Raw genomic sequence first — 23,440 nt, forward strand, 5'->3', positions numbered from 1 at the left:
CATTTACTTCTGCTCTAAGCTTTCCTTCTCTCTGACTTCTTTGGACTGTTATTATCAATTATTGAGAGTGTTGTATGAATATATCATATTATGACTATATATTGGTGACATTTTCTTAAGAATTTTAATTTTCAGCAGGGCATGGTGGCTCATGCCTGTAATCCCAGCACTTTGGGAGGCCGAGGTAGGTGGATCCTGAGGTCAAGCGATCGAGACCATCCTGGCCAACATGGTGAAACCCTGTCTTTACTAAAAATACAAAAAATTAGCTGGGCATGATGGCACGCACCTGTAGTCCCAGCTACTAGGGTGGCTGAGGTAGGAGGATTGCTTGAACCTGGGAGGTGGAGGTTGCAGTGAGCCAAGATCACACCACTGCATTCCAGCCTGGCATCAGAGCAAGACTCTGTCTGAAAAAAAATTTGCCTCATATATTTTGGGTATATGTTGTTAAGTATATACAAATTCAGAGTTATTGTATACTTCAAGTTAATTGTTCCTTTGTTGTTGTCTAATACACTTTCTTTTTTTTTTTTCTTTTTGTTTTGAGATGGAGTTTTGCTCTCGCTGCCCAGGCTGGAGTGCAATAGCACGATCTTTGCTTATCACAACCTCTGCTTCCTGTGTTCAAGCGATTCTCCTGCCTCAGTCTCCCAAGAAAACGAAATTTTCATTTGGAAAAATTTCATATTTCCAAATGAAATAGGGAATAGAAAAGCAATAGAGAAAAAATTATGGTCAGGCTGGTCTTGAACTCCTGACTCAGGTGATCTGCCTGCCTCAGCCTTTCAAAGTGCTGGGATTACAGGCATGAGCCACTGCGTCTGGACTAATATACTTTATTTCTAAAAAACTGTTTTAGCCAGCCAAGGTGGCTCACACCAGTAATCTCAGCCCTTTGGGAGGCTGAGGCAGGAGGACCACTTGAGCTCAGGAGTTTGAGGCCAGCCTAGGCAACATGGCAAACTCCCATCTCCACTAAAAATACAAAAATTAGCCAGGCATGGTGGCAGGTGCCTGTAATTCTAGCTATGTGGGAGGCTGAGGTAGGAAAATTACTTGAACCCCAGGAGGTGGAGGTTGCAGGTGGTGGTGGGCACCTGCAGTCCTAGCTACTCAGGAGGTTGAGGATCACCTGAGCCCAGGAGGTGAAGGCTTTGGTGAGCCATGATCATACCACTGCATTCCAGCCTGGGTGACAGAGTGAGACTTAGTTGCAAAAAAATAAATAAAGTGGATAACCCCCAAAACCACTGACCTACTTTTAGAAAATCCAAGATAGCTTTGGGAAGGGAATTTTGTAGTCTCACTGGCCATGTAAGGGATTAGAAAGGCTTTTCAGGGAGAATTGTGGGGCTGATTGCATACTGCTGAGCTATATTTGGAAAACTCTTCACAACATTTCCATGGAAATCAAAGAGACATAGACCCAGATGTTTGGGTTAAAACCAGACAAAGGAAAAAAAAAAGTCATGTGCAAGAGGCAAGACCTCTTTTTTTAAAAAAAAATTTTTTTTTGAGACAGGGTTTCACCATGTTGGCTAGGCTGGTCTTGAACTCCTGACCTCAGGTGAACCGCCTGCCTCGGCCTCCCAGAGTGCTGGGATTACAGAAGTGAGCCACCACACCTTGCCATTTTTCTTTCTTTTTGCTTTTAAAAAAAAAAAAAAAATTTTTAAGACCTCTTTTCTAGGCCAGGCGCGATGGTCATGCTTGTAATCCTAGCACTTTGGGAGGCCGAGGTGGGTGGATCAACTGAGGTCAGGAGTTCAAGACCAGCCTGGCCATCATGGTGAAACCCCATCTTTTAAAAAAAAAGACCTTTTTTCTAAATGGTCCGTATTTATTAGTACTCCGATCAGAGTAATCCAAAGGCTACCATATTGGAGGTTTTCTAGAATTCTAGACTGTCTGTTGGACTGTAGGCTTCAAAGCCTTGGCTTGTCATACTGGGCCAGGTTTGTATGGGAGATCGGCCTACAGCTGGACCAGCAAAGATGCTGAGAGAGGAACCCTGTCCTCCTATCTGGTGCTTTGTTGGCGAGAGATACTGATACAGACAGTGGAAAGAAGAGCTGGATATCTCATTCTCATCAGGAAGATCATACAGTTCTATGACTTGGGATATGTCATAGGCATCAGAGTACAAAGCAGGAACTGAGGCTACCAGCTTTTCCCACTGAGTATCTTGCATTTGGAAATCACTTGTGGGACTCTCAGTGAAAGTAGAGTTCCATGCCCAATTGGAAGGGCCTAAGGACTGAGGTGGAAGGGAGCTGTAGAAATCTGAAACCACAGGATAAAAATCATAAGAAATGATAGATGTTCTCAGGAAGGTGGGCACATCCTTCTCGGATAGAAGGATCTGGTTTGGTAGCATTGCTGATTGCTGCTGCTGCTGCTGCTGCTGTTGCTGCTGCTGCTTTTTCTGTTTGAATCGCCGGTTCCTGAACCAAACCTGGGAGTGGGGGAAGAAAGGAGATGATGGTCTGTTCTTAGAGAAGGCGTTTGAGGCTTCTCCTGAATAAAAACAGCCAGATTATAATCTTCATGTCCTCTCCAATTTGCCATGACACTGGGTTCTGCAAGAGCAGTGATGGGCATGACTGGAGTCAATAGGAGGGACGACAGAGATCAGGTTTGGGACCCCAGGAAGGAAGAAAGGGGGCGTGTTTCAGGGTTTGTGCTGGGGGTTCAGAGACAGGGTCCTGAACTTGAGAAGAGAGGCTAGTTCAGGGATCTAGGATCTAGGGATAGGTGAAGAATATGAACTGAAGGATTTTCAAGGATTATTTTAGGAGGCCTCTACTATGAGAAATACTCCAATAAAAATGTATGGCCAGTCACGGTGGCTCACGCCTATAATCTCGGCACAGAGTCTGAGGCAAGAGGATCACTTGAGCTCAGGAGTTTGAGACCAGCCTGGGCAACATAGTGAGATCCCGTCTCGAAAAAAAGAAAAAAGTACAAGAAAAATGTTATGGGCTTAAGCAGGCTCAGAGGTTAGAGGGAGTATTGTTTGTCTGTTGGTAGCAATATGAATAAACAGATTGCAGGCCTTTGCTTTGAAAGACGCTAGGTGAGGAGTCTGTCTGGATGAGAGCCTTTCTCCTATTTGAACTCTATGGTACAGTGTTAAAAACAAGATTTCTGGAGTTTTAATTCTAGCAACACTACTATTATCTCTGTGGCCCAGTCACTTTGCCTCTGAACCTCATTTTTTCTCATCTTTCAAACTGCATGATATTGAGGCCAGTGTTTGCGATGCCCCCAGTTTAGTACTGTTTCGGTAGGTACTCGATAAATAGAATATTATTGTGGGGCACGGTGGATGGTGGGGAATTTCCAGGCTGGATAGGTGAATGTGGCTTGGATGGGGGTACCAAGGACACCTTAGGGATCAGACCTTTACTGTTGACTCCGATAGGTTGAGTTTCAAAGCTAGTTTCTCCTGACGATTTCTATCTGGGAACATGGTCTCGCTAAACAGAGCTTCTAGCTCTTCATACTGTTCGCGGGTGAATGAAGTACGGGCTTGATGCCTTCTCCATGTTGCTTCAGGGCAGAGAAAAAGAAGGGGTGGTTACATTTACATTACCAATCTCTCCCCCAACCAAGAAAACAAATACCAAAAACCAAATCACCACTGTGAATCGCCCATGCCTTTCCTACAGCCAGGCTTAGGATCCAGAAAATGCAGATTCCAAGTCTTGAGTCTGAATGGCTGAGGCCTGGGTAACCACGCTCTGTTCTCTGTTTTCTGAGATTTTGTCCCTGATAGGACATTGGTTACTTCTTCAATTTTCTCTGCACTCAGTCTGTTCACCCTGGAAACTGGCTCCCTTGATTTTCATTTTGCCCCACTGCACTGAAAAGCTTTCTGTTTTACTTTTTTTCTCTGGTACTCAGTCTTTCTATCCTACCTAACCTCAGGAAAGTAGATAGTAGCTTCTGTCTTCTCATCTTTTCCACACTTTCGTTTTTCTAGAAACTAGGAATATTCTGTGCAAGAGCTAGCCAAAATTTAAAAACTAATTATGAAATAGAAGAAACTAGGAATAAACTCCATGTCTTTGCACCTGAATATAACCCACTCTTCAAAATGGGTTTCCTCTCTTCATTTATTTATTGAGGAACCTAGTCCAACTTGTCTGGCAAATAGGCGCTCTCTCTCTCTCTCTCTCTCTCTCTCTCTCTCTCTCTCTCTCTCTCTCTCTCTCATTTTTAGAGACAGGGTCTTGCTCTATTGCCCAGGCTGGAGTGCTGTGGCATGATCATAGTTCATTGTGACCTTGAACTCTTGGGCTCCTGCAATCCTTTGGCCTCATCTTCCTGCGTAGCTAGGACTACAGGCACTACTACCACTCCTGGCTAATTTAAAAAAAACATTCTTTTCATAGAGATGGGGTCTCCTTACATTGCCCAGGCTGATGCTGAACTCCTGGGCTGAAGTGATCCTCCTGCCTTGGCCTCCCAAAGCGTTGGAATTACAGATGTGAACCACCATGCCTGGTAAGGCTTTTTCTTTTTTTTGAGATGGAGTTTCGCTCTTTTTACCCAGGCTGGAGTGCAATGGCACGATCTCGGCTCACCACAACCTCCGCCTCCTGGGTTCAGGCAATTCTCCTGTCTCAGCCTCCTGAGTAGCTGGGATTACAGGCACGCGCCACCATGCCCAGCTAATTTTTTGTATTTTTAGTAGAGACGGGGTTCCAGCATGTTGACCAGGATGGTCTCGATCTCTTGACCTCGTGATCCACCCGCCTTGGCCTCCCAAAGTGCTGGGATTACAGGCTTGAGCCACCGCTCCCGGCCGGGCTTTTTCTTTTATGGGATTTCTGAGGCTCTATTCACTACTTTGGGGAAAAGATCATAAGAAATCAAATGTGGGCCGTACACAGTGGCTCATGCCTATAATCCCAGCACTTTGGGAGGGAGGCGGGTGGATCACGAGGTCAAGAGATTGAGACCATCCTGGTCAACAAGGTGAAACCCCGTCTCTACTAAAAATACAAAAATTAGCTGGGCATGGTGGTGCGTGCCTGTAGTCCCAGCTATTCAGGAGGCTGAGGCAGGAGAATTGCCTGAACCCAGGAGGCGGAGGTTGCGGTGAGCCGAGATCGTGCCATTGCACTCCAGCCTGGGTAACAACAGCGAAACTCCGTCTCAAAAAAAAAAAAGAAATCGAATGTGGTCATCACAATGTGCTTACACCTGTAATCCCAGCACTTATGGGAGGCTGAGGTAAGAGGATCACATAAGTGGAAGAGTTTGAGACCAGCCTGGACAATGTAGGGAGACCCTATCTGAACGAAAAATTTAAAAATTAGCTGGGCATGGTTGCATGTGCCTGTGGTCCCAACTATTCTTGAGGCTGAGGTGGGAGGATTGCTTGAGGCTGGGTGGTTGAGGCTGTAGTGAACCATGATTGTGTCACTGCACAGTCATGTGTCAGCATGGGTGACAGAGTGAGACTCTGTCTCAAAACAAAATGAAATAATAAATATGTGTAGAAATTCTCTAGCACAACTGCAAAATATGTGTGTGTGTGTGTGTGTGTGTGTGTGTAGAAGATTGAAGAAGTATAGTTTTTTAAAAATGGCAATGAAAAGGAAAAGTGTTTTTTCTTAAAAAATGCAGTTATTGGCCAGGTGTGGTGGCTCATGCCTGTAACTGCAGCACTTTGGAAGGCTGAGACAGGTGGACCACTTGAGGCCAGGAGTTTGAGACCAGCCTGGCCAACATGTTGAAACCCCATCTTTACTAAAACTATAAAAATTAGCCAGGCCTAGTGGTGCATGCCTGTAATCCCAGCTGCTAGGGAAGCTGAGGCAGGAGAATCACTCACTGCAGAGGTTGCAGTGAGCCGAGATCACGCCACTGCTCTCTGGCCTGGGTGACAGAGTGAGATTCCATCCCTATAAAAAATCAACAACAACCCACAATTATAAAAAATTTGGCCATGCACAGTGGCTCACACCTGTAATCCCAGCACTTTGGGAGGCCAAGGCAGGATAATTGCTTGAGGCCAGGAATTCAAGACCAGCCTGAGAAACATAAGGAGACCCTGTCTCTATAGAAAATGTTTAAAAAATTAGCACATGCCTATGGTCCCAGCTATGGGAGGCTGAGGTGGGAGGATCACTTTAACCCAGGTCAAGGCTGTAGTGATCTACTATTAGGTGACTGCCCTCCAGTGTGGGCAACAGAAAGAGACCCTGGCTCTAGAAAAATAAATAAAATAAAAATAAAAGGAGGAAAGGTTCTCACTTGGACCTCCCTTCTTATACCTAAAAGTCCATAATACCAATACTAAAATCAGGCAAAATAAACTCTATAGATAAAACTATAGGCTAATGCCACTTAAGAACATAGATGAAAATAACCTATATAAAACATATTTAATCCTATTTTAAATGTACATATTCTTAAACTTATAATATCTTATTTTTGCAGTTTATATGTATATATTTGAAATCCAGTATACTTAGAAATATTTATTTTTTTCTGCTCACATTTAATAACATTATTCTACTCAAATGGTATTTACTTTGGATAACCACATCTTAAATATTCTAAGCCTGTTCTTTTAATTAAATAACATCGTTTTACCAGGCACATATTCTTTATTTTTAAATAAGAAGTTTGTGATACAATATTTCTGGAATACGTCTATGGCATACTATTATTGGGAATTTTGTTCTAAGCTACAAGGAACTTTTTAATGTAATATTAAGATAACCACTCCCCAACCCACTCATCCTATAAGGGTGCATTTGTGATTTCCACAACCTAAATACTTACTATAAATTGTTTAAAAACAAGAACCTGGCCAGGTGCTGTGGCTCATTGGTACTTTGGGAGGCCGAGGTAGGTGGATCATTTGAGCTCGGGAGTTCAAGACCAGCCTGGCCAATATTGCAAAACCCCCTCTATACTAAAAATACAAAAATTAGCCAGGCACGGTGGCACATGCCTATACTCCCAGCTACTTGGGAGGTTGAGGCAGGAGAATCACTTGAATTCGGGAGGTAGAGGTTGCAGTGCGCTGAGATCGTGCCAGTGCATTCCAGCCTGGGTGACAGAGTGAGACTCCATTTCAAAAAAAAAAAAAAAGCCAGGCATGGTGGTTCATGCCTATAATCCCAGCACTTTGGAGGCTGAGGTGGGTGGATCACGAGGTCAGAAGTTTAAGACCAGCCTGGCCAAGATAGTGAAACCTCATCTCTACTAAAAATACAAAAAAATTAGCTGGGCACAGTGGCAGGCACCTGTAATCCCAGCTACTCTAGAGGCTGAGGCAAAAGAATTGCTTGAACCCGGGTGGCAGAGGTTGCAGTGAGCTGAGATTGTGCTACTGCACTCCAGCCTGGGCAATAGAGTGAGACTGTCTCAAAAAAAAAAAAAAAAATTAGCCTGGTGTGGTGGCATGTATTTGTAATCCCAGCTACTCAGGAGGCTGAGGCACGAGAATCACTTGAACCCAGGAGGCAGAGGTTGCAGTGAGCTGAGATTACACCATTGCACTCCTGAGCAACAGAGCGAGCCTCCTTCTAAAATAATAATAACAAACTTACTATCTACTTGTGTGTCTCTAAACACAACATGTACAAGTAAATTAAGTAAACCAAAACTGTATAGATGATAAAGAAAAGGAAGCAATGGTTTTTTTTCTGTATGTTTTAGCTTTTTACATACTTCTGAATCATTAGCTTCTGTATTTATTCAAAATGTCATCCCTTGAAATAGGACTGTAATGATTTCATGCCAAAGCTTTATATCCATATCTTGGTGTCCATAATCAGTCTTTTTTGGAAACCCCTCCCTTTTTTTTTTTTTTTTTTTTGGTCTTTTTCAAATGAGTTTTGGAGCTGTTGGTTGGTTGTGACTTCCCACTTATCTGCCCACAAAGATGCAGAAGGAAGACAGCAGGCATCACCCAGGCTTCAGAAGAGAACCCCCAAATATTAACTAGAATTCACTTGAAAGTTCAGCAGACCATTCTGAGAAAAACATTCGAAACTGAGAGTAGTTCTGCAGACTCCAATGTGAATGAGTACAAAGAGTTTAAATATGTCTAAAGCTGTGGAATAGTTTAGGCCCTATCATCTCATGAAACTAACAAACCAAAGCTCCTTTCCAAAACGAAATGCTGCATTAGGGAAAAAACTATGTTTGCATTCTGCTGGAAGGGATTGCTAAACACAAAATAAACAATACAGAACAAAAGAAAGGAAGGTTCAGATACAAGGAGGAGGCAGATCTCTGATAACTTCAAAAAGCAACTAAAAGATTGGGTGTGGTGGCTCATGCCTATAAACCCAGCTACTTGGGGGCAGAGAGATTGCAGTAAACTGAGATCCTGCTACTGCACTCCAGCCTGGGCTATAGAGTGAGACTCTGTCTCAAACAAACAAACAAACAAACAAACAAATAAAAACACTCCAGGGGTGGAGGCTCATGCTCATAGTCCTGCCCTACCTTGGAGGCTTAGGTGGAAGGATTGCTTCAGCCCAGGAATTTGAGATTAGCCTCAAACACAGTGAGACTCAGTGAGTAGGGAGAAAAAAAACCCAAAAAACCTTTGGGACAATTTAAAATCTTATAGTTGGCTAAAATATGTTTTAAAAAACCAAAATAAAAATGCTTGTGGACAAACAAAAGATGAATCTATCACCTGTACCCTGCACTATAATATGTTAGAAGACATAATTTTTATTTGAAATTTTCTATATTAGTCTAGGCACAGTGACTCACACCTATAATCCTAGAACTTTGGGAGGTCAAGGCGGGCAGATCACTTGAGGTCAGGAGTTTGAGACCAGCCTGGCCAACATGGCAAAACCCCATCTATACTAAAAATACAAAAATTAGCTGGGTGTGGTGGCATGCACCTGTAATCCCAGCTACTTGGGAGGCTGAGTCAGGAGGCTCTCTTGAACCCAGGAGGCAGAGGTTTCAGTGAGTAGAGATTGTACCACTGAACTCCAGCCTGGTGACAGACACTCCATCTCGAAAAAAATAAAATAAAATGTTTAAGATAATGAAATAAGATGTAATCTTCAGCAATTATTTGTTCCAAAACAAAGGGACCCCACCTACTCTGAGATGGAACTGTTAGGAACAGGAACTATGTTCACTAAACTATGTGACTGGAAGCAGTGGAGAGAGGCTTTAATGAGCTTGGATTTCCAGGGCTGGCAGTTCTCATAAAACAGCAAACGAGGCCTGGCGCAGTGGCTCACGCCTATAATCCCAGCACTTTGGGAGGCCAAAGTGGGTGGATCACAAGGTCACGATTCACGTGGCTAACAGGTTCACGTGGCTAAAACGGTGAAACCCCATCTCTACTAAAACTACAAAAAATTAGCTGGGTGTGGTGGCACGTGCCTGTAATCCCAGCTACTCGGGAGGCTGAGACAGGAGAATCATTTGGACTGAGGGAGCGGAGGTTGCAGTGAGCCAAGATCACACCACTGCACTCTAGCTTGGGCAACAGAGCAAGATTCCGTCTCAAAAAAAAAAAAAAAAAAAAAAAGAAAAGAAAAGGCAAATAAACCATCTGCAAAGTAGGTGCATCATATACACTGATAATAACTAAAGTTGATTGGTAGGTACAGGTGATTTTAATGTAAGTATTCTATTTTTCTTCTCAAAGATGGGGGTTTTCCTATATTAGTCAGACTGGTCTGGATTCCCTGGGCTCAAGGGATCCTCTCATCTCAGCCTCCTGAGTAGCTGGGATTACAGACACATGCCGCTGCAACCAGCTCTATAATTATTCTTTAAGTTCTCTCTTTCTAATGTTTTTCATAATACACAGTTTTAAAAATAAGGTTAAAAAGAAAAAGCAAATTGATAACACCATCACCTTGAATGAATGGTAAAGTGGTTGGGAAACATGATTGGAGGCAAAGTCAAACTTGTACCCTCAGATCCAGAGAAGTAACTCTACCACTGCAACAGAAGAGCGAGACGCTGAGCTACCTGTAACGGAAAGTATAGAATATACTGGCCCATTCTTTCCAGTGGCCTCCTGACTTTTTTTTTTTGAGATGGGGTCTCAATATGTTGCCCAAGCTGGTCTCTTAACACCTGGGCTCAAGGGATCCTCCTGCCTCAGCCTTCAGAGTAGCTGGGACTAAAGGTGCACCACCGTACCTGGCTCACCAACCTCCTGATTCTTTTCCAGGAAAACTCATCTCAATCAAATATGACCAACATACGAGATTTAGTCCTAGATCTAGGTGTGTTTTATTTAAACCTGGTAACTACCCTCTTGAAGAAGGACAAGTGGGCTCCCTGAGAAGAGGGACAGACTACAGAGTGGGCACAGGGGATCAGAGCTTGCTGGAACTGGCTTAGTCCTGTGGTATCAAGGACATGCTGGAATCACTCATACTGATGAAAGTATGTGGCTGAGGAGTCACAAAGGATACCCTATTCATCAGAGTATTGTGGAAATAAACCTCATACACTTGAAAGTATTTTCAGTCAGCCTTGGCCAAAATGAAAATGAAAGAAACTATAGATCAGTTTGGTGTCAGATAAGGAAAAATAAAAAGCCTGGAGGCAGGATAGACTTTGAGTTACAAATACTTCAATAATTATAAATGCAGATCTAAGTTATTTTTTATGGCAATATGATAAGGAAGATTAAGTCAAGGAAGCATCATGTATGGACAATTACCAATGACAGCCCGGGAAAACTCACATCGATGAGGGGCACATTTCTTCCTGAAACTTAAATGTATACATGCTGTCTTCTGCAAACTTCAATCGATTTCTTATTCAGTTAGCTCAAGGAGTCCATAACATGCAAGTTGCACAGTGGAAAAGTTTTAACCAATAATCCTGATATATGTTCAATGGTAGAAATTTTGCTTTTAAAACTATGCTTTACTAGAATGTGATTATGAACCCATTACCTAAACTCTTCACTTCAGTTTCTTTTTAAAAAAAAATTTTTTTTTTTTTTGAGACGGAGTTTCGCTCTTTTACCCAGGCTGGAGTGCAATGGCGCGATCTCAGCTCACGGCAACCTCCGCCTCCTGGGTTCAGGCAATTCTCCTGCCTCAGCCTCCTGAGTAGCTGGGATTGCAGGCATGTGCCACCATGCCCAGCTAATTTTTTTGTATTTTTTTTTTAGTAGAGACGGGATTTCACCATGTTGACCCAGATGGTCTCGATCGCTTGACCTCGTGATCCACCTGCCTCGGCCTCCCAAAGTGCTGGGATTACAGGCATGAGTCACCGCGCCCGGCTCTTTTTAAAAAATTTTTAATTTTAAGAAATACATATGAGGGTCTCACTATGTTGCCCAGGCTAATCTCCAACTCCTGGGGTCCAGCTGTCCTCTCACCTCAGCCTTCCAAATTGCTGGAATTACAGGTGGAAGCCGTTACACCCAGCCCACCTCAGTTTCATCAAGCATAAAAGGGGAATGTTAAGAGTACCTACTTTAGGCTGGGCATGGTGGCTCATGCCTGTAATCCCAGCACTTTGGGAGGCCGGGGCAAGCGGATTGCTTGAGGTCAGAAGTTTGAGACCACCCTGGCCAACATGGTGAAACCCCATCTCTACCAAAAATACAAAAATTAGCCGGGTGTGGTGGCAGGGACCTGTAATTCCAGCTACTCAGAGGGCTGAGGCAGGAGAATCACTTGAACCCCGGGAGGCAGAGGTTGCAGTGAGCTGAGATTGCGCCACTGCACTCCAGCCTGGGTGATGGAGTGAGACCCTGCCACACACACAAAAAAGAGTACCTAATTTATAACAGGCTGTGTAAATTTGTTACATGAATATATTAATGTAAGGCATTTATTCCATTGATTAATGTAAAGGCATTAATACACTAATGTGTGGACATTGTATGCACAACATACATATTTTTAAAAAATTTACTTTAGTTTAGAGTATGACTGAAAATGAAGTCTTCTCACTTAAAGATATAAGATATTGAACATAGGCTATCTAATTTCATCACATTTCTGATAATAACTCACTGCTTATGACCCTACCGATCTTATAGTAGTTAACATCCTCTGCGTATCTATCGACTGTTAGGAAAATATTACCAATTAAAACATGTTCATGATTTCATAGAAAACACATTTTAAAAACTAATTCTTATTTTGCTATGTAATGTGACATATAAAATATACTTTTCTGGCTGGGCATGGTGGCTCATGACTGTAATCTCAGCACTTTGGGAGGCTCAGGCTTGCCGATCACTTGAGGTCAGGAGTTCAAGACCAGCCTAGCTAACATGGTGAAACCCCAACTCTGCTAAAAATACAAAAAATTAGCCAGGTGTGGTGGCACACACCTATAATCCCAGCTACTACTCAGGAGGCTGAAGCAGGAAAATCACTTGGACCCAGGAGGCAGACGTTGCAGTGAGCTGAGACCGTGCCACTGCACTCCAACCTGGGTGAAAAAGTGAGACTCCATCTCAAAAAAAATTATATACTTTGCTTTATAACTCAAAATCATAATTTATGAATATATACAGAGTAGACTATATATTTTCACACAAAAAATGATAATTTTCTGTATAATTTTCACAAAAATTATGTGAAACCTATTGTAATGACTACTCAGAGAGGAGGTAAAATGGAACTGATAGAAATGGTCATCAAGTACTTTTGTTTTATCTCCATTATTTTAATTTGTTTATTATTATTTTTAATTAGAGACAGGGTCTTGCTCTGTCTTAGGAGTTCAAGACCCATCTGGACTACATGGTGAAATCCCATCTCTACAAAATGGGTGTAGCGGCACATACCTGTAGTCCCAGTTGCTTGGGAGGCTGAGGCGGGAGGATCACTTGAGCCTGGGAGGTTGAGGCTGCAGTGAGCCGAGACTGCGCCACCACACTCATGCTGGGATGACAGAATGAAACCTGTCTCAAAAAATAAGAAAAAAGAATGAAGAATGAGAACATAAATTTGAGTTTAGAAATAGGACCATCAAAACTGCTATGGTCTCAGGGAACACATTTTTATTATTATTAGAAAATTTGGGTTGGGCACTGTTGCTGACATCAGTAATTTCAGCATTTAGGGAGGCAGAGGCAGGAGGATAGCTTGAGCTCAGGAGTCAAGACTAGCCTGGACAACATAGTAAGATCCCCATTTGCCACAAAAAGGGGAAAAAAAAGAGATTTGGCAAAACATAAATGTCTTTTTACATGGAGAATCTCAGTTTTCACATTTATAAAATAAAAAAGAATAGTTTTATCTTATTGAGTCACTTTGTAGATTATGTACAATGAGACCTCATTTCCCTCTTCCTTTTCTCCTGTATTTTTTTTTGAGACAGAGTCTTGCTTGAATGCCCAGCCTGGAGTGCAATGGCATGATCTCAGTTCACTGCAACCTCCACTTTCCAGGTTCAAGAGATTTTTCTGCCTCAGCTTCCCAAGTAGCTGGGACTACAGGCGCATGCCACCATGATGGCTACTTTTTGTGTTTTTAGTAGAGACTGGGTTTCACCATATTGGCCAGGCTGGTCTCGAACTCCTGCCATCAAGTGATCTGCCCACCTCGGCCACCCAAAATTCGGGGATTACAGGTGTGAGCAACTGCGCCTGGCCCAACCACACCTTCTTGATTGAGCCGGAGAGTGACACTCTGAAGTGATGATGCCCCAGCCTCGAGAGGCCATACATGCTTCTGTGCTCGCTCTCAAGCCTGCCCTCTCTCTCACCCACTCTCTCTCCCTCCAAGCCTGGACTAGCCTGCTAGAGGATCAGAGACTGTAGAGAAAAGAGCTCATATTCCGCAACACAGGCAATTTTAAATGAGTTTACAGCTAGTCAACCCTCAAGCATGCAAGAGATGCTAGCCAAGATCACAACTGCCCAGCCAGCTTGTAGATTTATAAACAATAAGAAATGCTTATTTTATTTTAAACCACTGAAATTGTATTAAACAGCCATGGGGGCAAATTATACATACATTTGGTCTTCGTACATATCAATTTTCTGAACTTTCTTCTGTTCTCTCAGTTCTCACCATGTTCCTGTAGCCTGTACTTCCACATTACCATTCTGCTGGGGATTTTCTGCAAAAGTCTTAGCCATGTACTGTATGAGGTATAAAGAATAACAATTCTGTTTTGTATGTAATATATTCTTCCACATTCCCTAAATCTGGGGTCCCCAACCCCTGGGCTACGAACTGGGCCACACAGCGGGAGGTGAGCGGTGAACAAGTCAGCGAAGCTTCATCTGTATTTATAGTCGCTTCCCATAGCTCACGTTATTGTCAGAGTTCCATCTCCTGTCAGATCAACTGATAGCATTAGATTCTCATAGGAGTATGAACCTCATTGTGAAATGCACAGGCGAGAGGGATCTAGGTTGCATGCGTGTTATGAGAATCAAATACCCTATGATCTGTCACTGTCTCCCATTACCTCCAGATGGCACCATCTGGTTACAGGAAAACAAACTCAGGTCTCTCACTGATTCTACATTATGGTGAGTTGTATAATTATTTCATTATATATTACAATGTAATAATAATAGAAAGAAAATGCACAATAAATGTAATGCCCTTGAATTATCCCAAAACCACTCCCTAACCAGTCTGTGGGAAAATTGTCTTCCACAAAACAAAAAGGTTGGAGACTGCTACCCTGAATGCTCTGGAAATAGCTTTTCATACCTTTCAGTAAATACATATATTTTATGAGATGGGGTCTCACTATATTGCCCAGGCTGGTGTTGAACTGGGCTCAAGTGATCCTCCCACCTTGGCCTCCCAAAGTGCTGGGATTACAGGTTTGAGTCACCATGCCCGGCCTCTTTCAGTAATATCTGTTCAGCACCCGTTGCATGCATGCTGCCATGCTAAGTTCACTAGCAGATGGAAGGATGAGTATGAAACAACATGATGGAATAGCACAAGGCATCAGTGTTCCTGTACTGGATAACTTTATAATAAAAGAAAAAGAATTTGTATGTTCTTCTCTCCCAGAGCAATGCAAAGTTGTTTTGTTTTTAGGGAAGCCAAATGGGCTAGAATGCCTTCTAACAAAACATTCCCTAAATAGGTAACATGTGGAGCACTTTGGTATAGGTGCCAAAAAATCTAATTTAGCACTAGAATAGAGAATAGAAAGAAAAAAAAAATGAGCATAGATGGAAAGATGACATTTCCAGTCAGAAACAGAAAGAAGTGACCATTAATGTACAATAAAATTAAAATTTTTAATTCACAACATTGAAAAGCAATTACAGATGGGTTCAAAAGCTAATTTTTGAAGTTTATATTAAAATAATAAAAGAAAAAATCTTTTAACATAAAATAAAATGCATCCCAATAGAGAAAATAGTGCAACATATATGAATGAGAAAAGAAAAATATTTCTATTTTACAAGGAATTTGAACAAAATAAGAAAAACTAATTCCATCATAATATTGGATCAATGGCATGAAAAAAAATGTCTAGAGGAGAGAGTATAACTTATTTTATTTTAATTTTTTTGAGACAATGTCTCACTCTGTTGGCCAGGCTAGAGTGCAGTGGTGCCATCTCGGTTTACTGCAACATCTGCCTCCTGGGTTCAAGTAATTCTCCTGCCTCAGCCTCCTGAGTAGCTGGGATTACAGGTGCGTGCCACTATACTAGGCTAATTTTTAATACTTTAGGTAAAGATGGGTTTCATCATGTTGGCCAAGCTGGTCTCAAATTCCTGATCTCATAACCCGCCTGCCTTGGCCTCCTAAAAATAATTTTTTAAATGGTGAAAAATGCTCTTCACTAGTCATTTATAATATGTACATTAATTCAATAATGAGTTAATTTTTTCCCAAAAAAACTGTCAAAAATTGACAATATTAACAATCACAGAAAAACAAAACAGAAGACTGGCAAAAATTTTTAGTTATAAATCAAGACTTATTAGTAAAGTAGGGAATGTATGCCCTAATTTATTATTAGTGGGAATGTAAATTGGTACAGGATTTGAGGGGAATGTAACATCTTTCATTTTAATATACTTCATACCATGTACCCCAGAATACTTATAGAAGAATTTTAAATGGTCAGTAGGAGACTGATTCTACCATCTTAACCATTTGCTAGCATACAGTTCAGTAGTGTTGAGTGCACTTACACTTTCGTGTATGTAATCTCCAGAACTCTTTTCATTCTGCACGACTGAAACTCTATACCCCTTGAACAACTCTCATTCCCCTCTCCCCCAACTTCTTCTTCCTCCTCCTCCTCCTCTTCTCCTTCTTCCTCTTCTTCTCCTTCTTTTTATTATATATATATATAGAGAGAGAGATGGGATTTCACCATGTTGGCCAGGCTGGTCTCAAATTCCTGACCTCAGGTGATCTGCCCACCTCTGCCTCCCAAAGTGCTGGGATTACAGGCATGGGTCATCAAGCCTGGCCTCTTTCGTCTTTTTCTTTCTTCTTTTTTTGAGATGAGATCTCCCTGTGTTGTCTGGGCTGGAGTATAGTGACATGATCATAGCTCACTGTAATCCAAATTTCCTGGCCTCAAGCAATCCTCCCACCTCATCCTCCCTAGTAGCTAGGACTACGGCTATGCACCAGCATGCTTGGATAATACTTTTTCTTTTTTCTTTTTTTTTTTTTAAGACAAAGTTTTGCTTTTTCACTCAGGCTGGAGTGAAGTGGTGCAATCTTGGCTCACTACAACCTTTGCCTCCTGGTTTCAAGCAATTCTCCTAACTCAGCCTCCTGAGTACCTGGGATTATAGACACCTGTCATTATGCCTGGCTAATTTTTGTATTTTTAGTAGAGATGGGGTTTCACCATGTTGGTCAGGCTGGTCTCAAACTTGACCTTAGGTGATCCACCTGCCTCGGCCTCCCAGAGTGCTAGGATTACACATGTGAGCCCCCACACCTGGCCAGTTTTTTTTTTTTTTTTTTTGTAGAGATGGAATCTCACTATGTAGTCCAGGCTGGTCTCAAACTCCTGACTTGGCCTCCACATGTGTTGGGATTATAGGTGTGAACTACCATGCCCAGCATAGACCCTGCTTCTGATTTTTTTGGGTGTATACCCCTAAGTGAAATTGCTGGATCATATGGTAATTGTTTTTAATTTCTGAGGTACCACCATAGTGCTTTTCATAGTGGCAGCACCATTTTACATTCCTGCAAGCATTCTAATTTCTCCCCGTCCTCACTGACATAGTTATTTTCTGTTCCTTTGATAGTTGTCATTCTAATGTGTGTGAAGTAGTATCTCATTTTGGTTTTGATTTTCTTTCCCCTAATAATTAAGTTGCTAAGCATCTTTTGTGAATTTGTCCATTTGTATATCTTCTTAGGAGAAATATCTATTCAAGTCCTTTGCACATTTTTAATTAGACTTTTTTATTGTTGTTGAGTTCTAGTTTTGTATATATTATAGCTATTGACCCCTTATCAGATAAATGATTTGCAAATATTTTCTCCCACTTTTTTATTGTTGTTGAGTTCTAGTTTTGTATATATTATAGCTATTGACCCCTTATCAGATAAATGATTTGCAAATATTTTCTCCCACTCCATAGCTTGCCATTTCACATTTTTTTTTTTTTGGAGACAGAGTCTTCCTCTGTTGCCCAAACTGAGTTCAGTGGCATGATCATGGCACACTGCAGCCTTCACCTCCCAGGTTCAAGTGACTTCCACCTCTGCCTCCCAAGTAGCTGGGATTACAGGTGCCTGCCAACACACCTGGCTAATTTTTGTATTTGTAGTAAAGATGGGGTTTCACCATGTTGGCCAGGCTGGCTTCAAACTCTTGACCTCAGGTGGTCCACCCACCTTGGCCTCCAAAGTGCTGGGATTATAGGCGTAAGCTACCATGCCCAGCCCATTTCACTTTTTTGATTGTGTCCTTTTTTTCATACAATTTTTTTTTTTTTTTTTTTTTTAGAGGTAGGGTTTGCCATGTTGGTCAGGCTGGTTTTAAACTCCTGCCTTCAGGTGATCCACCCACCTCAGCTTCCCAAAGTGCTGGGATTACAGGGGTAAGCCACCATGCCCTGCCCAATCATACAAGGTTTTTTTTTTAAATATAGTCTAATTTATCTATTTTTATTCTGTTGCCTTTTGGTGTCATATCCAAGAAATCATTGCTAAATCAAATGTTATAAAGCTTTTCCCCTATGTTTTTTCTAAGTGTTTTACAGTTTTAGCTTTTGTGTTTAGGACTTGATCCATTTTAATTTTTGTATATGGTAAGGTAAGGATCCAGCATCATTATTTTGCATGTGGATATTCAGTTTTCCCAACACCTGTTTGTTGTAGAGACTGTCCTCTACCAATTGAATGGCCTTAGCACCCTCATTGACTGTCTGTGCAAAGATGTATTTCTGGACTTGTTTTTTTCCATTGGTTTATATATCTGTGTTTATGCCAGCACCACGCTCTTTGATTAATTTGTAACCAATGTTGAGATTAGGTAATAGGCCTCCAACCTTGTGCATCTGTTCATCTTTTTCAACATTATTTTGGCTATTTGGGATTCCTTGAGACTTTACAGAAATTTTTGGATAGATTTTTCTTAAATTTCCACGAAAAGCACCATTGGGATTTTTATAGGGATTGCATTAAATCTGTAAATTAGGCAGGGTGTGGTGGCTCATGTTTATAATCCCAGCACATTGGGAGGCCAAGACGGGTGGATCACCTGAGGTTGGGATTTTGAGACCAGCCTGACCAACATGGTGAAACCCCTGTCTCTTAAAAAAAATAATAATTTTGGCCGGGAGCGGTGGCTCAAGCCTGTAATCCCAGCACTTTGGAAGGCCGAGGTGGGTGGATCACGAGGTCAAGAGATGGAGACCATCCTGGCCAACATGGTGAAACCCCGCCTCTACTAAAAATACAAAAATTAGCTGGGTGTGGTGGTGTGTACCTGTAGTCCCAGCTACTCGGGAGGTTGATGCAGGAGAATTGCTTGAACCCAGGAGGCAGAGGTTGCAGTGAGTGAGACTGTGCCACTGTACCCCAGCCTGGTGCCTGGTGACAGAGTGAAACTCTGTCTCAAAAAAATAAAAAATAAAAAATAAAAAAATATCTGTAAATTGCTTAGGTAATATTGACATATTAATAATATTAAGCCTTCCCATTTATGCACATGGAGCGTCTTCTCATGTGTCTTAATTTATTTCAGCAACATTTTATAGTTTACAATGGACAAGTCTTTCAAGTCCTTGGTTAAGTTTATTTCTTACTACCTTATTACTTTTGATGCTATCATAAGTGGAGTTATTTTTATAATGTTCTTTTCTAATTGTTTATTATTAGTGTATAGAAACACCATTGATTTTTATACAGTTTTGTATATTTTTAAAGGTAGACACTGTATGCAAACAATATTTGGAAAATCTCTAGGATACAATATCAAATAACACATACATATTTCAGAACAATTCACTAAGATTCACCTTATGTAAATAAATCTCTTCATACATGTGTTCACTACTACTCTGAATAATGAGCTTCTTTTTTTTTCATTTTCCCACCCTACTGGGCCACAATATACCTGCCCTGGAAAAGGAGATTTCTCAATTTCTATCTCTCTATGTTTCAGAAATTCTCTCCTAGAAAAACATTCTCACTTGTTCTATGTATTGTATTCTTAGCTTATCTCTCATAATTTGAATAATTCATGGGCCAAAGGCCCATTCAATTTGAAATGTATTTCTCCTTTTATGATGGGAGACTTTTTGAATAGATTTTTTAAAAACATCAATAGCTGCCTTAAAACAAATGCAAAATGCAATCACAGGGCTACCTGAGAAGGGAGTAGTGGAAAGGGAAAGAGGAGAAAGAAGGATGATACTCACTGGGACTATGAGGATGATACTCCCAGCGAGTATCATCCTTCTTTGTTCTCTTTCTGGATCCTGTGGTGGTATCACCTTCCTGCTGATATCTAGCGGGATCCTGTGGTGATATCACCTTAATGCTGGAATCATTCCTGTTGATGGAAGGGTCTTGCTGGGGATTCTCTGGGGCCATTCTGTTCATCATGGTTTTTGAAATCTGAGATGGAAGGCCTATGAGATAGGGAATGCTGATGAGGAATTCATTCGCTGGATAGCAATGTTTTCAAGGAGCCTGGGCTTGCTGTATGACCTCTGGCAAGTGAGGTTAACCCCCAATTCCTCTATCTCAGCTGGAAAATGATTCATATGTTATATTATAGAGAAATACTCTAGCTGTACCTGTCAAAAATGAAACTTTAGAAATAACAGAAGAAATTATGTGTCAATATCTTTGTGACTCAGAGTAGAGGATCATCTCTTTGATGAGATTGAAGTGCAATCTGTGCATGAAAAGATAGAGATCAAATGACTACAGATTCCTTATCAGAAAAAAAGACAGTTCTTTTCTTTCAGCACTTCAAAGATTTTGTTCCACTGTCAACTTAGATTCTTATATAGACCACTTGCCATCACCCCCAATCAACTCAGATTCCATATCCAGGGAAAATATCTTTCAGGAAAGAAGGTGAAATGAAGACATTCTCAGAACAACGAGAATCCGTGGACAATAGTCCTGTTCTATGGAATATTAAAGAAAGTTCTTCCCAAGAGGAAAAATTGGAACTTCAATAAAAATCACACGTATGGTAAATATCTGGTTACATATAATAGGTCTTAAATTATTAAAAGTTATTTCCTTTTTTCAGTAATAAAGGAAAAGCTACACATATGGTAAATATCTGGTTACATATAATAGGTCTTAAATTTTTTTTTTTGAGATGGAGTCTTGCTCTTGTTGCCCAGGCTGGAGTGTAATGGTACGATCTCAACTTACCACAACCTCTGCCTCCAGAGTCAAGCGATTCTCCTGCCTCAGCCTCCTGAGTAGCTGGGATTACAGGCATGCACCACCACACCCAGCTAATTTTTGGAGTTTTTAGTAGAGATGGGGTTTCTCCATGTTGGTCAGACTTGTCTTGAACTCCTGACCTCAGGTAATCCACCCACCTCAGCCTCCCAAAGTGCTGGGATTACAGGCGTGAGCCACCATGCCTGGCTAAGAATACTCCTTTTTCTAGCATCATCTGTGTAAGGTCAGATTTTCTTCTTACACTTCAAAAAAAAATGTATCAGAAAAGATGACTGCAAAAGCAGACGAGAATTCTGCCATCTTCCATTAGGCCAAAGTACTGAAATGTAAAACAATGCCATTGGTCTCACTATTTTTTGTGTGTCTGGAAAATATAGTTAATATGTAATGCTGCTGGGCACGGTGGCACGTGCCTGTAGTCCCAGTTACTCAGGAGGCTGAGGCTGGAGGATTACTTGAGCCCAGGAGTTCTGGGCTGTAGTGTGCTATGCCCATTGGGTGTCCACACTAAGTTTGGCATCAGTATGGTGTCCTCCCAGGAGCAGGGGACCACCAGATTGCCTAAGGAGGGGTGAACCGGCCAGGTCAGAAATGGAGCAGTAGTGGGATCGGCCTGTGAATAGCCACTGCACTCCAGCCTGGGCAACATAGCAAGACCCCATCTCAAAAAAAAAAAAAAAAGATAAAGAAAAGAAAAAAACAACATAATGCATGTATCATTTCATTTTGAAAGGAATGAATAAATATATTTTAATTTTTCAATTTTCACTTTGAATATGGTAAATATCTAGATATATCCTGTAGAAACAAAGTTCTTTGGAGTCCTCAACAATTTTTAATATAAAGAGGTCCTGGGACCAAAAATTTTGAACAGCAGTAACAAGGAATGGCATAGGGCTTGGCATTTAATTGGAAAGAAATTAAACTTAACTAATCATCTATTATTCAGTACAATTCTAACAGTAAATAAATAATGCAGTAACATTCAATAGCAACATTAGGATACTGTCAGACATCCAAGTGCTTCATATACATGATTCATTTGATCCTCAACAAACACATAGGGTAATGTACAATTATTATCAACCTCTTGTAGATAAAGAGACATGAGGTCTTAGAGTTTGGCCAGGTAGAGGAGAAGCATAGATGGTAATGATCAGGTCTTACTGACTGTTGTGCACACAGTCTAAACCCTGGACCACTTTCCTGTGATGGGCATTGAGAGTCTGCAGCTTAAACTAGCATGTTATAAAAACAAAGAATTGGCCAGGCGTGGTGGCTCCCGCCTGTCATCCAAGCACTTTGGAGGCCAAGGCAGGCGGATCACCTGAGGTCGGGAGTTCATGACCGGCCTGACCAACATGGTGAAACTCCGTCTTTAAGAAAAAAAAAATTTTTTTTAATAAAAACATAAACAAAAACAAAGAAGCAAACAAGTCAACTGGTCTAGAGTGTTTTTCCTGATCAAGGCTATGGAGAGCATAAGACAGAATTGCCACTAAGAGAACCACATTTACTCAGCAAATTTTTGTTGCCTGCCTCCTACAAATGGGCACTTACATAGGTCTGCTGATTCTGCAATGAAAGAAGTACACAAAAATCATTGCTATTACATTCTAATAAGGATTTCCAAAGGCCAGGCTAGCACAGACTGGGAAAGTTTGGGAGCCCTGCAGAACAGACAACCACACTCAGTAAATATGGAGTCTCACATTCACTCCCTGATTTTCACAAGGTGAACAGTCTTTCTGACCTTCCTTCTGTCCCTAATTTGCAACTCTTTATTTCATGTCCCCCTAATGTGAATGGGCTGAGTTGCTTGCATCCTTTAATCTTGCTCCTTTGATTTTTCAAATCCTCTTTGAGCACTTAAAGCCCCAAATTCTGGTTGACCCCCCCCTCCTCCCCGTGCTTACCTGTCCTGAATCCCCTTAGACTAACCGTTTTCAGTCCTGCTTGCTGTGTCTCTCTCCGGAAATGCAGTTTCCTTAGCGCATCCTCATGGAGAAGACCCTGTATTTAAATCCTTTTTATGCCATCAGACCTCCTCCTGTCCCTGAACCACCAGACACACCCTGATGTCCCACCCTTCATTCATTCATTTGTTTATTCAACGAAAGTATGCTTGGCCAGTGTGGTAACTCACGCCTGTAATCCCAGCACTTTGGAAGGCTGAGGTGGGTGGATCACCTGAGGTTGGGGGTTTGAGACCAGCCTGACCAACATGGAGAAACCCCCATCTCTACTAAAAATACAAAATCAGCTGGGAGTTGGTGATGCATGCCTGTAATCCCAGCTGCTTGGGAGGCTGAGGCAGCAGAATTGCTTGAACTTAGGAGATGGAGGTTTCGGTGAGCTGAGATCACACCATTGCACTCCAGTCTAGGCAAACTCTGTCTCAAAAAAAAAAAAAGTTCCTAAGAAGCTGTCTAGATGGTTAAAAAAAAAAAGTATGCTTGGAGCATATTGTAACTGTTGCTGAAAATAGAGTCATTATTCTTTTTTTGTACCCAAACTTCCTACCTTTGACAACCCTTCAAGTGGCTCCTGTGTTTTTTTTATCCAACCGCCTTTTTACTTTTACACTTGTGTTG

General features: G+C 41.5%; 1 protein-coding gene across 3 annotated transcripts; it reads right to left on the bottom strand.

Moving 5' to 3' along the window:
- Window positions 1-1,822: 1,822 nt before the first annotated feature.
- ARGFX (arginine-fifty homeobox) lies at window positions 1,823-22,834 on the bottom strand. 3 transcript variants are annotated; one of them, XM_078352060.1, is made up of 5 exons: window positions 22,788-22,834; window positions 19,835-20,047; window positions 12,788-12,904; window positions 3,407-3,555; window positions 1,823-2,458 (listed from the first exon to the last, which is right to left on the bottom strand). In XM_078352060.1, the coding sequence occupies exons 2-5, from the start codon at window positions 20,019-20,021 to the stop codon at window positions 1,895-1,897; spliced, it is 1,017 nt and encodes a 338-aa protein (XP_078208186.1). In that variant the 5' UTR covers window positions 20,022-20,047; window positions 22,788-22,834; the 3' UTR covers window positions 1,823-1,894. The 3 variants fall into 3 exon arrangements, with proteins under 3 accessions (XP_078208186.1, XP_017820687.1, XP_078208187.1); XM_017965198.4 differs by having other exon boundaries at window positions 22,763-22,830; XM_078352061.1 differs by lacking the exon at window positions 12,788-12,904 and having other exon boundaries at window positions 22,763-22,830.
- Window positions 22,835-23,440: the final 606 nt, after the last annotated feature.

This window comes from Callithrix jacchus, chromosome 15 (genome assembly GCF_049354715.1).
Source record: "Callithrix jacchus isolate 240 chromosome 15, calJac240_pri, whole genome shotgun sequence".
Classification (NCBI taxonomy): Eukaryota; Metazoa; Chordata; class Mammalia; order Primates; family Cebidae; genus Callithrix; species Callithrix jacchus.

Bases quoted from the DNA above. Each gene is read 5' to 3' on its own strand.
- ARGFX (XM_078352060.1), bottom strand. From the start codon at position 20,021: ATGATGAACAGAATGGCCCCAGAGAATCCCCAGCAAGACCCTTCCATC. The intron at 12,905-19,834 runs GTGAGTATCATC...TTTTTGAGACAG, and splicing joins GTATCATCCTCATAGTCCCA to GTTTCATTCTGTCATCCCAG. The intron at 3,556-12,787 runs GTATGTGCCGCT...TCTGCCCTGAAG, and splicing joins CCAAGCAACTGGGACTACAG to CAACATGGAGAAGGCATCAA.